Here is an 18110-nt window from a genome sequence, read left to right as displayed (position 1 = left end):
TGAATAACTTTTACCAAGTTTAGCAGAAGAAAGTTTAAAAAGAAAAAGTTTTATACGTCAGTTAAGGATAGAAGGGGATCATGGTGAGGCCTCAGAACCAAACAAGACTGTATTTTTGACTGTGCTGTTTGAGCCAACAGAAATAGTTTGAAAATTAAAGCTAGGGTCAAACTCTGTAGCTGACAGAAAAAAAGGCTAAGCCTGTTTTGAGAAAGTAAAAGACACTGTCCTGTTCTGTCCCCACACTCCATCACCAACTTAATGAACTGAGTCAGGATGCCAGACAACCCAACTGTAACAGCCACACAATAAACACAAACCAGACGTATTAGAAGTATTGACCTTTGCTAACGCTGCTGATCGCATTTTATGAATCTGATGAAAGAATCCACAATCTAAACTGGAAAAACATCTCTGGAATCAGCTCCAGTTCCTTCAGCCCTCCGTTTATTATGTTTGTAGATTTCTTAGCTCTTACATCGATAAAATTGTCACTTTTACTCATCAATTTATGTTCGATGAGAAAGTGAATTTGTTTTGTTTTTTTGTACAAACAGTGAAAAAAGTATTAAGACTCAGTCCTTTGTAGAAGACTTTTCTTGGTTGAGTCTCTACAGACTTGACACACTTGGATTTGGGCCATTTCTCTCAAGCACCATCAGGTTTGAAGGGAGGTGTCTGAACCACCATCGCCACAGGTGCTCTATGGGGTCTTGGTCTGGGCTTTGGCTCGGTCACTCAAGGACAATCAGAACTTTGTCTTGAAACAACATGGAGTTTGAAATGTGTGAATTGTCCAGTTAAGTTATGTTGCCACAGCGTATCTCCCATCAAGTGACATATCCCAAGGACAAGTTGAGGATTTTGCCTGACCACAGTTTGCGCCACAACACTTTTTGAGTTTTTGATTTTTAATACATTTTCATAAGCATGATTTTACTTTTACTGATGTCTACAAGGACGGAGATTCCCACAAAACAAATTTGCTTTGCCTTCAGTTATTTCACAGGACCTGACAGGAGGGGCCTCGGCTCCTCAGTGGCTGTAGTCTGATTAGAGCAACAGAGCCTGGTGCTCATGGGAGGCAGCTGATGGCTGCAGTCAAACTCAAGTTGACAAAAGGCCAATGAAGTTCAAAGAAATAATTGCATGACCTTTGGTAACCTTTTGTTAAAACAGAACTGACAGAACAAAAGGGGGACAAAATACGAGAAGAACTGCAAACAGTCCAACTAATTCCTCATGTTTCCGATTAAACTACTGAAACGTACAAACTACCGCGATGCAGTGTCAGTCGAGTCGTGCTGTGACTGTAGCAGCGCCGCTGTAATCAGTCAGACCAACCTCCCCATGGAAGAGGGCCTCGGTGCCTTCAGTAAACTGGCCACTCAGATGCTGCGAGAAAGAGTTAACCATGTGTGGAAATGAGTCGGGGAATGGAGCCGGGCTTTCACCACTGTGTCGTACATCAACATGCCAGTGTCATTAAGCACAAGCAGACCCACAGAAACAGCCTATCTCAGCCCAACGCAGTCTTTCTCCATGAAATTACACTGGAAATACATGGCTCGCATTAGCGATTCATTTAAACTGTTTGTCATTTACATTTTAACCGTTTGGCTCACACTCCTGTAACAGTATCTGCAGTAACATGTGGCGGGAACAGGGGTGGACTACGCTGCAGTGTTTCTACACTGTGGCTCATCATGTTTAGTTCTCATAGAAAATGCCCTCGTTTGCTTCAACAGAGGGCCGACTTCTGCGTGGACTTCATGTCACTGTGAAAGAAATTATTGATCAGAGGTGATTATCAGATTTTCAACTAGATTTTTGTTAATAAACAAAAATATAGACATATTCCAAAGGTTTAATGCTCCTCCTGTCCTTGTCCAATCTGTTAATTTCCTCCATCCTTCCTTCTTTCCTTCCTTTCTCCCTTCCTTCTTTCCACAATCCTTTTTTCCTTGCTTCTTTCCTTCCTTCCTTCCCTTCATCCTTACTTCTTCTTCCTTCCTCTTTTGACCCAGTTGACCTGGTCTGTTCCCTCTCTCCATCTTTCTTTCCTTCCCTTTTCCCTTCCTTCTTTCCAGAATCCTTTTTGCCTCCTTCCCTTCATCCTTCTTCCTTCTTTTTTGACCCAATCTGTTCCCTCCCTCCATCTATCTTTCCTTCCTTTTTCCCTTCCTTCTTTCCTCCCATCGTTCCCTTTGTCCTTCCTTCCTTCCTTCTTTCTTTCTCTTCCTCCTTCCTGCCTTCCTTCCTTCTTTCTTTCCCTTCGTCCTTCCTTCCTTCCTCTTTCTCTTCATCCTTCCTGCCTTCCATCCTTCTTTCCCCTTCGTCCTTCCTTCCTTCCTTGACCCAGGAGGACAACAGGAGGGTTTTAAAACAAATGACCCTAACCCCTAATGGCATGAGTGGGCTATTCTCATACAGGACTGCTGACTTCCACACTGCAGTGATCCTTTCACAGTTTGTTCTTCACAGGCAGGAAGCAGAGCTGATGGGTTGTATATTCCGGCAAACAAAAAAAAACAAAAAAAACTGAGCCGACGGTTGAATTACAGCCCCGAAGAACGTGAAGTTTGGCTCAGCCGCCGCTGTTAGACAGCTCAAGGACCTTCAGAGTTCAGACGAGCGGTGAGGGAGTGAGGGAGGAAGGGAAGAGGTGTATAAACTAAGCTGGACGGATGAGGATGGGAGGTGGGGGGGTGGGAGGGAGGAGATTTAGAAGAAGGTACGACAACACTCAGAACAGAGGAGGTGAGTCACGGAGGTGGGTGGGAACAAAGAACGCCTGACCGTCCAATGAGAGCCCTGACAAGGACGTGCGGCCATGTTTCAGCGACCCCTCTGTGCAGGTAACCAGGGCACCGCCTCACTTCCAGGACCACGGGACAACAACAAAAAAAAAAAAGTGTGACCTCCTTTCTCCGGTGAACATTAAGTAGGTAAAACTGTGAAAAAAAAGGACCCTCCTCTTCAATACCGGAGCTACACAAACACACCGGAGCATGACAAATGATTCGCTGTTTAATTTATTACGCTGCCAGGCGGGAGGATTTGCAGGGATGTTTTGTTCCAGCCTGCTGCGCGCGTTCTCCCTCTTCCACCGGCACCTCCCACAGAAGCGCAGCCACAGAGTTAATTACTGCTGCACTCGTACAAACACATCAAATAGGATTCGCTCTCTGCCACTATAAATCACCACAGACAGACTCGGTATTAAAACAAACCACTGGATGTTTATGCCCGGCCCTCATGGCAGCCAATCAGAGCTGAAGGTGCTTCTCAGTCAACACTCAGGAGGAAAGGCCGCTCCCTGTGTCTTCTGTGTATGTGTTTTTGTGTGTGTAAGAGTTTTGTCATCTTCAAGGTGACTTTAGGAAGTTTTCTATAATAGCCAGAAGGAACTTTAGTATAGAAGTATGCGACGTCTCTTGTGAATTTGAGTGTGTAAAGGAGCAGAGTGTGTTGTAAAGTGTACCATAGGAGCATAGCAGGCAGCCAGTGAATGCTGTTAAAAACTCCGTTTCTGGTTTACGGCCCCTGGAGGAGGCCAAGGACCGTCAGGGTGCCAGGGTAGGGTGAGCACATCAATAACTGGCTGCTCATTCTCTCACTTTCTCTCTCCTGCTTTTATTTTCTTCTTCCTTTAAAGGGATAGTTCACCCAAAATTGAGATTTCAGAGTTATCCGTGGCTTCTCTGAGTTACAGGGGGTCTCGGCATAGCAGTGCATGTCCATATAACGGTTGCAAATGGATACCAACTGTCTTCGTAACAAAAAGACACACCAAAAAACATCCAAATACCTCCATGCTGCTCGTATGTAATGTCCGTCTTGTATTGAAGCCCCGAAATGCGAAATTGTCCCAAAAAAATTAAATAAGTCTATTTTTCAAGCTTGTTTGTAGCAGTTGGTATCCATTTGCAACCGTTATATGGACATGCACTGCTGCGCCGAGACCCCCTGTAACTCAGAGAAGCCACGGATAACTCTGAAACTTCTCCAAGCCCTTAGTTGACATGAAGGTGAGTAGATAATGAAATTTCAATTTTGGGTGAACTATCCCTTTAAACCCCCCCCCCCCCCTGCCAGACTGTTTGTTTCACGTATACAACACACATCTGGACACATGGAGCTCTATCGACTCTACATTAGCTTAAGCTAAACTCAGCTAGATCAGCACTGACTGTGTGTGTGATTGAGTGTGTGTGTGTGTCCTGGCTAATGTCTTGGCTGCTGTCGCATGTCACTAGAGATCAGATCCTCTCCTGACTGAGAAAATCAGGCACAAGGTTAAAAAGGACGGAGAAAGAAAGAGAAAGTGTTACATCTACAGACTAAAGGGCTGGTGGTCTCTAGATACAGCCATCCTCAATACATCACACATACAACAGCTCTATGACTCTATGATGATGTCATGGTGCTGTTAAAATTACAAAACAATTAATTCCAATTTTTTCCATTAATCCATTAAATAATTTATCCACTAGTCATCATCTGTTCCTAATTACCACGAATGAGAGGTGGAGTACACCTACACAAGTCATCGGCCTGTCACATGTAGCCTACTTTGACACCCACCAATGATTTAGTGTTCATCTTACCTGAGTGTGCAAAGAGACTGAGCTGCTGGATGTTTGGCCTTCAGCTGACACCAATGGAGGGTTCAAAAGGTAACTCTTACAGGAGCTAAAGGGCTACTGGAGCTGGATGAGCTCAGTAAATGTCATGACAACCTGACAACCTGACAATGACGATGGCTACGGTAGAGATCCAAGTTACAGTGAAATCTCAACAGTATTAATTCATTTACCCAATACAACTGTTGCATAATTAAACAAAACAAAGTCACTTTCTAGCTTAGCTCTTTCTATCTTCTCACATATTTTGTGTAATTGTTGCTGTCAATGTTTGTCTGCGAGTGTCTATATTGTGCCTGCCTTAAACCAAGTGCCTTTGGGATTAACATAGTTGGATTGTATCGTAAAGCTGCCTCTGAAAATACACTTAAAACCAATAAAGGGAGTGTATAAGCCATGCAGAGTTTTCAGACCAGAATTGGTTTTGCTGTTTATATTTTGGTTGGTTGTGGTTTATACATTGTTATCCGTCAGTGTTTGTGATATTGATTTTATCATGCAATCACTGATCCTAGGGAGTTGTTATGGGTGGTGATGGTGGCATGGGTTTAGGTTGGAGAAAAGACTCCGTGTTTTTTGTTGATAGTTTCCTTCTTATTGGTCACTGTGACTGTTCCTGATCCTAATATTGCACATCATATAACTAAGCTTGTTTGTAGTGGAAGCTCCCAGTGTTGCTCTGCCGGAATCTCGTGCGATTTACGGAGCCGTGAACTGGGTGTCAATGCAAATCGCGCGAGATTTGGACGGATCAGGAAGAGCAGTGCTGGGAGCTTCCGCTACAAACAAGCTTAAAACATGTACTTATTTAATTTTTTTCAGAACAATTTCTCATGTTGGGGCTTCAATACAAGACGGACATTACTGACGAGCACTATGGAGGTATTTGGATGTTTTTTGGTGTGTCTTTTTGGACGAAGAAAAGTGAGCTCCGTTCGCTACCGTCATATGGACATGCAGTGCTGCACGGAGCCCCGCTGTAACTCAGAGAAGGCACGGAGGACTCTGAAACTTCTCCCAGCCCTTAGTCGACATGAGGGTGAGTAGATAATGAGTGAAATTTGAATTTTGGCTGAACTATCCCTTTAATCCATCCAAAATGGCTTCACTGCCCCTTGTCACAGAGATGATGTGAGATCTACTGATGGGACAACACCATTCTTCTGAAGATATTCCCTTCTCCTCGTTGGTGATGATGTGACACCGACACACTGATCAAATCACTCACAGGTATTCATCTGGCTTCTGCCTTTGGACTTGCATTAATGTGACACTCATCTGTACATGTATGCATCTGCTGCTTCCACACAGGTGGAAGCAAAGTGATATTCTGCACCAGATACTTTCAAGTAATCCATCTTTGTTTGGCTCTGCGGTTTCCTGCCTCTGCGTGCTGTTAGCATAACGTGGCCCTCAGCCCTCAGATCCCGCTGCATTTATCTGACTCAGCAGAGCGTGAAGCCCGCGATAGCGTTTGAGCGGCGTCAGAGGTTTTGACGTTCTTATCGTCCCGGCTGCCGCCAACGAGGGCCGAGCTCTGCTAAGGGCCGCCGGACGGCGAGCGCTTCTGTCCCTCTGCAGGTCGTTTATTACAGTGGACTCCATCTGATATCTGGTCAGCAAGTGGACAGCTGGTCCCAGAGGCTCATCCATCCTCACGTCAGCAGACAACATCCACGATTCCCATTATGATAACGCAAACAGGAGGCCCAGAACTTACGGTGGCAATAAATACAGCATCATTCACACAACATATATAATGACTGTGCACATCAGGAACACAATTATACATTTGCTGCGATCAAAGTTTCATAACACTGGTACCAAAAAAGTGTTGTCCTGTATTTCTTTAATGAAACCTACGACATGAGTGCCACATTAAAGAGATAGTTCAACAGTTTGGCAAATTGGCCAACTGCCATAATCCCTATAGTTTTAGGAGTAGGTTCGTTACCTTTAATTGTCGGTGCAAGCTGTTTTTAGAACGGCGGAGCAGAGACATGAGCTGCTCAGAGCTAAGCTACGGAGGCTAATGGGATTTCTTGGTTTCCCTCATCAAACTCATCAAATACACAATCCAACAACTCCAAAACGCTCTCGTGGACAAGTTGTGACCTGAACATTCACCACGCTATGAGATAATACCGGAATGTTACCAGACAGAGTTGTTTTAGAGGTAAATTCATGCAAAACCGCTGATGCGCGTCGCCTTCAGGGACAGTTTTTCAGCAAGAAGACTCTGAATTTACCTAGAAAACGGCTCTGTTTCGTAACGTTCTGTTATTATCTCATAGCGTGGCGAATGTGCAGGTCACAGCTTGTCCATGAGAGTGTTTTGGAGTTGTTGGATTGTGTATTTGATGAGTTTGATGAGGGAAACCAAGAAATTCCATTAGTCTCCGTAGCGTAGCTCTGAGCAGCTCATGTCTCTGCTCCGCCGTTCTAAAAACAGCTTGCACCGACAATTAAAGGTAACGAACCTACTCCTAAAACTATAGGGATTATGGCAGTTGGCCAATTTGCCGAAATGTTGAACTTCCTACCTTCCTACCTTTTTTTTTACATTACAACAAACAAATATCAGTATAGCTAATTCATCGTCAAACAAAAATGGCTTCTTATACTTATGTATGAGTGTGAAAGATTCTTCAAAACTATGAAGGAATGTGGAATAAGTGTATAAAATGGCAAATTTAAGAAAAAACCATGAGTGCCTCTGCTCTTTGTTTTTAATCACTACAGTAAAAATGTTTTTGTGTTACACCCATAATCTGCTGATGACAGGTTAAAGCAATACTTACCTTTCTGGAACTTTTGCACATTTCTTTGTCTAAGTTAAAATGCTATTAATAATCTGATGATACATTAAAATGTAAGAGAAACCCAACAGGGTTAAAAACTCATCATTTTTTCATTCTCATATAATTCTGAGAAAAGTCTGACCAATAATATTATTCGGTCCGATTAATAAGATTTGACGAGCGACCGAACCTACTTAATATGTAATCACTTTGTGCACCCCTCTCCTCCTCTCCCCCCTCCCGACCAGGAAGAACGCTTATTGACAGAGCAGTAGCAGGACATGAGCAGAGGAGACTAGAGTCACAACACACAAGAAAGAAGGTTTTTGGAAATAAATAGTTTTTTAAAAAACCAATAACTGCAGCCGCAGCTGGTCGTGGAGTTTCATGTCTGATATTGATAGTGAGCAGCCCCGAGTGATACGTAAACACAGGAAGTCACATGTGTCTATAAAGCATCCAGTGCTAATGGCTAGGGGGCTAGGCTACTGTTAGCTCTGTGCTGAGTTCTCAGCGGTCCGGACCCGGTGGAACTCCGGACCGGCGCGGCTCGACTCGGCTCGGTCTGGATTTATTTTGGCCCTGAACCAGCGCATCAGATGGCGCTGGTCCGGCCGCCAGCCCGGCTCGTTGAGAACTGTAATCTGTAACAATCACTTCCCCTGCGTCTCCAGTAGCAGTAGGCTAACAACAGTTTATTATAAAACTCATCAGTCATCATCACTGAGTCCGTTTATATGGTTTAAAACTCCGGTGTTGTGTTTGTTTGTGTTGTTCCCGTTTCACTCGCGTTCCTGTTCTGTTTACCGTTGCCATGCCAACACATGCAGCGGGGAGGGAGGGGGCTCGTGGAGATGCGGCAGGAGGGAGAGGTGGGTGGGACTTGTGAGGGAGGTGGAGCTGTTGATTTTCAAATGTTTGTGCTGTGCTGAGTGAAATGCCAGATCGGTAAGTATTGCTTTAAGTGTGGACCAACATCTCTGAGGTGAAGTTCACAGAAAGTGATACACTGCTCATGGAGTTTGAACCGGCAGAACATCCACACATGTATGCCTCATAGCGAGCTGCACTAGTTTATAATACTTGAATGTGCTGATACAGTGATTTTTATAAATATTTCGCTGGTCAGTTACAAATAGCTCCTCTTGTAACGTGTCATGATTCAGGAGCCTGCAGCCGCCTATCAGATGAAGTTTTACATGCTGTTGCTGATGGCTGAATGTGATTTGTTTTGATCCCTGGCTGTCTCTGTGGGTGACAGATAACGGGTGTCAACCAGCCTGACTACATCTCCACCACAGACAGATTACCTGCCGCGGCTCGCTACGACGCACCACCGAGGGCCTCAGGAGGAATATGAAATCACGAGAGGAGGTAGCGCAACAGTCGCGCTAAATGCCGGTGTTTGTTAAGCATGGCACTTTTGTGTGGTTACTGACCTTCTTGGACAGAAATGGGCTTGTCCAGAAGGAAGACGGTCTGTTTCCAGTGCGTCTTGGTGACCTGAGGGCCTGTGGAGAACATCACCTGGTGCAACGAAACAAAAGAGCGACAGTATAACAAACTTGTTGTGTTGATTTTGTCTACAAGGCATGACTAATGGCATAAAATCTGTTTATATTTCTTTTAAACTTCTGAGCATTTTACTGTGAAAATCAAAATCACAGGTGACTTAAGCCGATGTGAAACCATGCTGGTAACACTGATGTTGTTTAATGTGAGTGGCCCTCAGAGTTCAATGCACTGCAGCCTAATGAAACATGTGCAAATAAACAAAACACAAATACGAATGTTAAAAAAAAACATTACTGATCCGACAGCACACACGTTGAAAATACTCACAACTAGAGTTGCAAAGGGGTGGAAAATTTCCAGTAAATTTCCAGAAACTTTCCATGGGAAGTTAAGCTGGGGAATTTTGGAAATATTCCAAATTGGAAACTTTCCATGGGAATTTATGGGAATTAACTGGAAATTGGGGGTAATTTAAACAAACTGTACTTTATCAAGTTTTAATTCTTGTATGAACAATCAATTCTTTTACTGAACAACAAAAACATGAATGTTGAGTAAAATATTACCCCTCCCTCCCCCCAAAAAAAAGTCCCATTGAAAATGTTAAATGAAAGGAGCCCCCCTCCCTCCAAAAACAATATATTTTCTCCAACTATATTTAAGTGGCCAACCTTCAGTTTTGTAAATTTAGGATTTATTCCCGTTTATTCTCATAAATTCCCGTTATTTCCCAAATATTTCTGTTGATTCCCATGGAAAGTTTCCAACTTTGAAAATTCCCGGAATTTTGCAACCCTACTCACAACACAACAGAAGTGTTTCCAGAGGACACAAAAAAGTGATCAACCCATCACTTTTTGTCTCCTCTGGAAAAGTTAGAATTTTTTTCATGCATCGAGTGCATTGAGCTCTGAGTTCCACTGTAAACTGTAAACAACAGTGATGAATAAGAACAATAAAAAGTTAATTAAAAGTTGAGAGTCACATTTTTCAGATTTAGTAGAGTCCTGTTTGAATTCAAATAAAGATGCAAAAAACTTGACAACATCTTTCATCAAATGGTTTCCTCTGACAAGATCATTATTAGCTTCATTTGTATTGTAAATGACTCTGGTCTTGTATTTATCGTTTCATTGTTCCAGCCTAAGCTCCACAGTGGAGATTGTATTCTTCTGGACCATCCACAGCGTGCAGTGTGACTCTCAGCTACAATAGGAGGTGCGATCAAAAGGCATGACTGTGTTGCTCACGGAGCTTGGTGCTGGCCGTTCCGACCGGCTGGCTCGGCTGGGTAAGTGCTTATATCAGCAGTCGACTAGGACTGCCTGTCGATTGCTGGCGGACGCCTCGGGGAGGGGGGGAACATGCTAAAGCGTGAACGTAATTGAGTTTCCGTTAAATGGCTTGGCTGTTGCCGCCGCTGCTTACCTTGTTGCTGCAGCCTTTGTCAAAGAAAATGTCAAAGTAGCCGACAACTGCCTGCAATGAAATATGAGAGGCGTGTTAGAATGTGACAGTACAATAAACCCCTGGATTTGTTTGACTACGCTGCAACTCCTGACGTGCCGAGCCGAGCCGAGAGAGGCGCAGGAGGCGGAACGAGTCTCGGGGTTTTAATGAGCAAAATGAGCTGCTGTGTTTGGGAATAAGGCAATAAAAGCAAACAGGGGACATTGACTGTTCAGGTATTTACAGCTCCACTTCTTCATACTGCTACCTTAAAGGACACAAAGGGATTTTAGATTCTTTTCTTTGCCCTGCATCCTACATCATTTTTGTGTGTTACAGTCTATACGACTGTGCTGCATACCCTGTTATAGATATAGCGGATATTTATGTGATTCGTATAGAACTGCACTCTGTTCTCCCATCTCCTTCCTCTCACAACCAACTTGGTTTCTCATTAAGGCTGAGTCAACAACACGTCCCATGTGCTCCCTCTCCCCTCATCTGGGAGACTTGTCACTGGACAAAAGAAATAAATTATGGAGGCACCCGCCGACCACATCGAGGCAATTTTGCTGACAAAAAAAAAAAAAAAAGAAAGAAATCCAGAATGGTACATGAAATTAGCAATGTTGGCTATTTTTGGTGACAGTGTTGCAGCTATGTGAAAAAACCCAGCAGGGAGGAGGAATCAGGAAATAAACACTAATGTGCTTTTTGGTCCAAATGAATGTGGATTTGTTCTCATCTGAATAATGCCCAACAGGGGAAAGGGTATTAGACGCCTGACAAATCTCTTCTCTTAGGGAACCCATCGTTCTGTTGATATGACTTTGTGCAAACCAGTCTGGCCTCACATGTGTGCAGAAATGAGTTTTCCTTCAAACTGTTTATTCAACTGACTGAAACGTGGCCTATATCTTTTACAATATCCTCCTGTCTGCCGGTGAGGATTAGCCGAGCCATGAGCACATCTGAGTGAAAACCAATTCATGCATTTAAAAAACAAACTGAGGGGAAGTCTAGGGCCAGAGCGCCTGTAGGTGACCGTTGTCAGATATGTGAGGTAAAAACCACCCCCCAGGCTTGTTTTCCTCTCATTTCTCCCCCCACTGGAGGAAGAGAGGCACTCTATCAATCTCAGGAGCGCACTTGTAGTGGCAATGATGCAGAACTAATAGCTTTTAATCCTGACGCAGCTGACAACTTGGAGGCCAGCTCTCCGAGACAAAGAAGAGCCGAATCGATGCGGGAAAGGGAAAGAGGAAAAGAGAAGGGCAGATGAGAGGGAGAGGAAGATGTTTTTTTAAAAAATGGGGGAAAAAACGGGAAAACACACAGGGGAAGTTTAAAGGGAGGGGAGGAGCAGGAGAGAGAGGGGCTGAAGCATTATGTAAAAGCTAGGGAGGAGGAGGAGGGTTTTGATTTGTATCACTTGGAGAAGCATCAGTACCATCTGTTCACAGCTTCTCTGAAAGTGGCCAAAATTTCATTTCAATCATTTCTGCTGGTATAACTGGTTGAAAGACTAAGAGATCCTTTTTTTCTCCATCGTGTGTCTACATTCAGTACACACACAAGCAGACTTGGTAATCATGATGCCGTCAGAAGCCGTGTTCAACACACTCCCCGTACAGAGGCTTCAATCAACCTTTATCGACTCAGACAGGCGGGGGCGGCACCGGCGGCTCACAGCTAAACCGCCAGAAAAGAACCCAAAGAGGATAAAAGAGCATGTCACCCCAATGCAATTATGGCTTTTAATGAACGCTACAGAGACGCTTGGTGCCGAGGTAATTAGGAAATTAGCCATAATTACTCATCAGGCAGAGCAGATTCACCTCTCTCAGCCGGAGAGGCAGAGATCATCCTCATCGTTCCTCACCGATGACAACGCCTCGTAAGCGAGATTGATTGTCACTTCTGCAACTTTCACACCGCAGTGAGACGGGAAATTAAAATTTAGGTCACAGACAGAAACTTACAAATAAATACAAAACTGACGGAGAAACTCGCCACCGTTTAAGAATCACATCTTACAGACAAAATGAAAAAGAAAAAAAAAAAACAGGAATATAATGGTCTCACACATAAAACACACTAGATGTGAGGGGTTCAGCTCAACAACAAAAAAGACTCTGCTGACCTGATATGGACTGTACCAGAGGCTTTTAATACTTTTTTGCTTTAAACTTGGCTGAGGGAGAGAGTTTATCAAAGTTCTCGGGGCTCTACGAAAGGACTTAATGATGGTTTTTATGATGCTCAATAAAACGGTACAGGATCCTAACTTTAACTCCAGATGGGGGCCGACAGAGTTTCTGTTCATGCTCATATTCACTTAATAAGAACTGAAACTTAAACCTTTTAAAAGGAGTTGTTGTCTATTTGGGATAGCACAACATTGTCATTTATTCACTCATCTTTCAGACTGGGTGAACTGGTGAATTAAGTCCAATATTTTGTCCTCTTAGAGTTCCATCACCTCCTAATACAAATATGTTGCTGTTTATCTGCTTCAAGATCCACTTTCTTTAACATCTGCTTGATAACTTTGTTGGTAACAAGCACGAATACAGTGGCATATTAGTTCCCTCAGGAAGGCTGTGCAGTGATATACTGGCTTCCTGACATCCAACAACTCTGCAGCGTGTCCTCAGCATTCTCCTGTCTTGTAGCTTGCTAGCTTAACAACAGCATGACCACTTGGCTGTTCATTGTTATGGAAGTTAAAAAAAAAAGTCAAAGGAAAGCAGGGTTGAGTTGGCCATGCTGGGGGCTGAGGGCTGATCGGATTTGACGTCACAAAGTTAAGGCCCTGACAGCTCATTTTAGTGTTTTGTTACTATTTGTATTAGTACAACATCTACAGTACACCTGATTCTTATATTGTTTTTAAAATGTTTTATTGTGCTTTTACTTCTATTTTTAGACTTTTTTCCCCTGTTAAGCATATTTAATAACCTCTGTGTATGATAACATGCTATACAAATAGGTTTTAATTGCTTTGGCTTTATGATTTTTTTTTTCATGATTAAAAAAAAAGAAAAGTCAATGTTAAAAATATTGGTTCATGCCATCTTGATAATAGCCCTGGGCTTAGACTTGTGGTAATCAGAAACCATCAATAAATGTGGTATTATGTACAAAATGTGTGATTCATTACTTAAATATATGGTCATTAAATCAGAACAACTCCCTGCTGTTATGTTGCACCTGACAAGTTCGGTAATTCCAGTGAGGGGGAAAGAGGAAAGGAGGGTTAAGGAAATGAGCGAGACGGACAGAGAGTCAAGGGCAAGGAAGCGAGGGAAACTTAAAGCAGACACCCACACACACACACACACACACACACACACACACACACACACATACAAACACACGCCAAAAACAGGACAAATCAGAATGAGCGCTTTTCATTTTCATCAGCGTTTAGCCTTGGGCCCCGGCTCTGTCTGTGATAAGTGATGACAGTGGGCTCCTTGACAGCCCAACGGAGGAGGCTCCGCAACGCTGCAGCTCTCCGGCCCCCATTCTCCAGGAAGAGCGGTGGGAAAATTAATAATTATCATCATGGATAACACCAACAGGGAGCAATTCATCATCGCTCCCCTTTCGCCTGGCTGCGTGTCAGCGAGCCGCGTGGCCCGGCCAGATACTATTATACAACAGTGGGAGGACGCACGGAGAGGGAGGGGGTAAGGGGAGGGAATGGGAGGGGCGCCGAGGGGGGAGGGAGGCTGGGGGTGGGAGAGGAGAGGACTAATGCGCTTTTGATGGGGTTTATCCAGGCGTGGAGGCTTCGAGCACGACCACATCGCGGACGGGTTGGTGTGAACCCCCCCCCCTCCCTCCTCCTCCTCCTCCCCCCTCCTCCCCTGCCTCTCTGGTCTGACTGCTGCCTCTATAGGCAGGTGGAGCACGGATCAGCCTCGGCTGCAGCGCACCTCCCATTGGTGCTCCCCGCTGATGTTGCCTCTCTACTGTAACAGTTGTGGAGGAAGGTCCAGAGACGAGCAGAGCTAAGTGTGTTTAGCTGCATCACTGAGCTCTGTCCATGTGATAAAAAAAACTGCTTGGGGGGTGGAGGGAGGGACTGCAGCATCCATAACAAAGAAACATTCAAATGTGTGACGCTGAAGATGCACGCAAAATCCCAGTTCTTGTTGTGCCTGCGTGTTCATCATTTTTTTCATTTTTTACTCATTGTGGCTGTTGAAGAGATTTGGGAAATGCAAATTCTACAGGAAGGAGCAGGGCCTTTTCCAAACAACATTCAATTTCAATTTAAAGGCGGGCCATCACGGAAGCTTATGTGGAGTGTTACCTGAGGTAAACACAGTGAAGACAGGCTTGTATTAGTTAATACACTGAAATTATGTAGTATTTTTCTTAGCTTATCAAATAACCAAAGCACTTTATATCACAAATCACAATTATCCATTAGGGGGCAATTCTGGGGGTTCAATATCTTGCCCAAGAATCTTTCGACAAACAGCCTGGATTAGCCTGGAATCGAACCACCGGCCTTCTAATTAGTGGATGACCAACTCTACCTCTTTTTTTGATTTAGTTTGCTTGGATGAAGCTGAACAAACAGCAGCAACAACATGCTTGTTTGTGTGTTTAGGTTTTCAAATTGCCAAAATACAATCACCAGATACACTTTGCTCCTGAAACATTGTTCTAGTATTTTGTTCCTGAAACGTTGTTCTAGTATTTTGTTCCCTTTTGTTTGGAGTGAAAGTATGACAGATTTCTGTTGCTCCGCTCCGGACCTGTCACCAACGTTTCCACACCCTAATTGGCGAGAATTTTAACCCTAATAATAGTTAAACAGTAAAAAAGAATGTATGCAGGGGTAGAAACTATCGGTTGAGACCAAAAAAACGTGCTGACACCAGGCTTTGATCATGTTTTTTTTTTTTTTTTAAGTATATTTTTTTTGGCATTTATGTCTTTATGGATAGTATAGTTGAGACAGACAGGAAACGGGGAGGTAGAGAGAGGGGAAATGACACATAGTAAATGGTGCCCGATGCAGGACTCGAACCAGCACCAACTGCAGCGAGGACTGTGCCTCTATACATGGGGCGCCCGCTCTAACCACTACGCCACGCGACGCCCCAGGCTTTGATCATGTTTATTGAGGATGTAAAGTCGGCAATTTTAACATGGGGGTCTATGGAGAATTCTGCTTTCTGACACCAGCCCCCAGAGGAAGCTGAGGGGATTGCAGTTTTTTGAACGCGGAAGTGAGCTTCACTTCTCAGACCGACAACTGCCCCCTTGACCTATACCTAATTTTAGATCCAGTACAGTCACATTAATATATGAGCTTTGTTTACCATGTTCAAATGCAAGTATATGTTATTTTGGTTTCTTATTTGTTTTGTTTGTTCCCAGACCCATCTCCCAATAAGAGATTGTGCTGTCATATGCATGCACATGAATGACTCCGCACTTCAGGTGCTGGAGGATAACACCTTGCTTCATATGTAATACAATTCCTCCTTTAAGAACAGAACTGCTGGTTAACAATTAGAGAAGTGTGAGTCAACGCTCATATGCCAGTAGTATTATAATGTACTATCCCCTTCAGTGATAGCCCACATCTGTTGCAACGCTTTTGGACAACACTCAGTGTGTCTGGGATTGATGCCTCTGGCTGGTGTTGGATGAGAAGGCGATAATAAAAGAGTGGAAGTTCTTCTAGTTGAGAAAAATTTCAGCCCTTGTTAAAAACATAAACCATATCTTGTGGCTGCACAGCATCTGCTCTGTTTTTGTTGCCGTGCGTGCAGACACTGCTCTAGTCTGTGTCTTTTCTGCAGTGGATTTTTCCACTAATAACTGAAGGAAAAAGGCTAGGATAAACTGGTCTTTATGACAATGAATGTGAAAATGTGCAAACCTCACACAATCCTTTGACCATGATCCAAACTACAGTGAAGTGTTGATACAACATAAACTGAGACATAATTTAAAATTCTTTTTAAAAAATGACTAACTTCACAGAGCATTGTTCATTATGAGAACACCGGTCTATTAACTCTGGGAAATTGTCGACCTCAAGGATAAAATGTGCTGATTCTTACATATTTTGATTAGATGAATTAGAAAACGGGTGATAAAGGTGCTGGCTGGCTTAAATCTTCAAGATATTTTACAATAAATAATCGGACACAGGCAAGTATATTTGCCTACAAGGGAGGGGAGTGTTTGATGATCATGATGCCTTGTAGCTTCTCGACAAAATACGGTAGAACAATGAAAATTTACCATATGGAAGTTTATTAATTTACCTTCACTTTCAGACTTAGATTATTACCTAACTGTAATTTATTGGTCTTTTATTGCAAAGTATGTTTGTCTTGGCCAGTTCTATGCATCATATAGTTACTGTACATCTGGTGGCTTGTGAAAGTGTCATTGCCTCACATTTCCAAGAAACAGTCACAGTATGCTCCTCCTGAACCACATGCAATGTCACATGGTGAACTAAAAGACTTGGTCAGGGATTTGGAAGTGAGTAGAGCTACTGGGCTCCTGTTTACAACAGTGGAACCTCTTGTTGAAAAACCAAGTCAATGAACAGACAGTTATACTTTTGGAATCAATAAAATAAATGTATAATGGTTGGTGTGGCATCATTCTCATTGCTGTAGCACATTTTGCAGAAATGTTATGGAGCATAATCGCATAATAATCAAACGATTTTGATGCAATTTTGACCTGGAGCTGTACTGTATCTTGGAAACTGGAGCCAATTAACACTCATCACTTAATTTTCCTTTATTAGTGACCCAATTCTGATCAAATTTCTACTTTCATTTCCGAGGCTTTTGTCTCACTGACCAGCGTTATCTTACATTTTACCAAATAAATAATGTTTGTATTCTCAATATTTGTGTGAGCAATTTATTGTGAGGCATTCAGTAAACTGTATACACTTACTCCTCATCTAAATGGTAAATGGTAAATCTGTATTTATATAGCCAAAGCGCTTTACAGTACATCACATTCACCCATTCACACACACATTCACACAACAGCAGCAACCGGGACAGAGCGGGATTCGAACCACCAACCCTCTGATCATTGGACGACCCGCTCTACCACCTGAGCCACTGCTATCTACTGTATTATACAGAAGCCATCGTTCAGCCACTACCACCTCCAAACTGAGCTGTTCAAACATGCAGCAGCACAACATGACTTAGCTGAACCCTATCCCAGTTTTTGGAAGATAGAAAATAAAATAATATTAATTCCTCCTCGCTTCATAAATATAAAAAATATTAAAATTCATAAATGTCAAAAACATTTGTCTTTTAAACATTTAGCAAACTGAAACAAATACACGTCGGTGGCACTCCCCAGCACCTACAAATAGACTGACAAAATAAGCACATTTCCCCTTTAACCTCTTGGGTGTTTACATAATCAATATGTTGAAGATCTGTTAGTAGTAAACAGCTGCAAACACAGTTCTTGTTGACAGTCATCCGACACCCCTGCTCTGACTGTTACTGCTCCACAGTTGAGAGTTAAATTTGTGAGAGTGGATTTTTTCTATTAACAGTTCTCTTCCTAATGTGCTGCGAGTCGTCCTTGAAGTTGACGAGTGTCTACTGTGTCAGTCCGGAAGGCCGCCACCTCCCCGCACACACAATTTAAATCTGATGGAAAGCAGGTTAAA

At 43.2% G+C, this 18110-nt stretch overlaps 1 protein-coding gene across 2 annotated transcripts in view; it reads right to left on the bottom strand.

Annotated features, from left to right (window-relative positions):
• The window catches only part of prmt3 (protein arginine methyltransferase 3), a 66170-nt gene that overhangs the window by 3763 nt on the left and 44297 nt on the right, over window positions 1-18110 (bottom strand). For both annotated transcript variants that reach the window (XM_085771260.1, XM_085771249.1), the window contains exons 14-15: window positions 10391-10441; window positions 8887-8974 (exon numbers count right to left, since the gene is read on the bottom strand). In XM_085771260.1, coding sequence (XP_085627386.1) covers window positions 8887-8974; window positions 10391-10441 — 139 coding nt within the window. The remainder of the gene's footprint in view (window positions 1-8886; window positions 8975-10390; window positions 10442-18110) is intronic.

This window comes from Trachurus japonicus, chromosome 3 (assembly GCF_045865225.1).
Source record: "Trachurus japonicus isolate A0001 chromosome 3, Traja_1.0".
NCBI classification, from domain to species: Eukaryota; Metazoa; Chordata; class Actinopteri; order Carangiformes; family Carangidae; genus Trachurus; species Trachurus japonicus.
The sequence above is the reverse complement of the archived record's forward strand: the minus strand, read 5'-3'. Positions and strand labels throughout refer to the sequence as shown.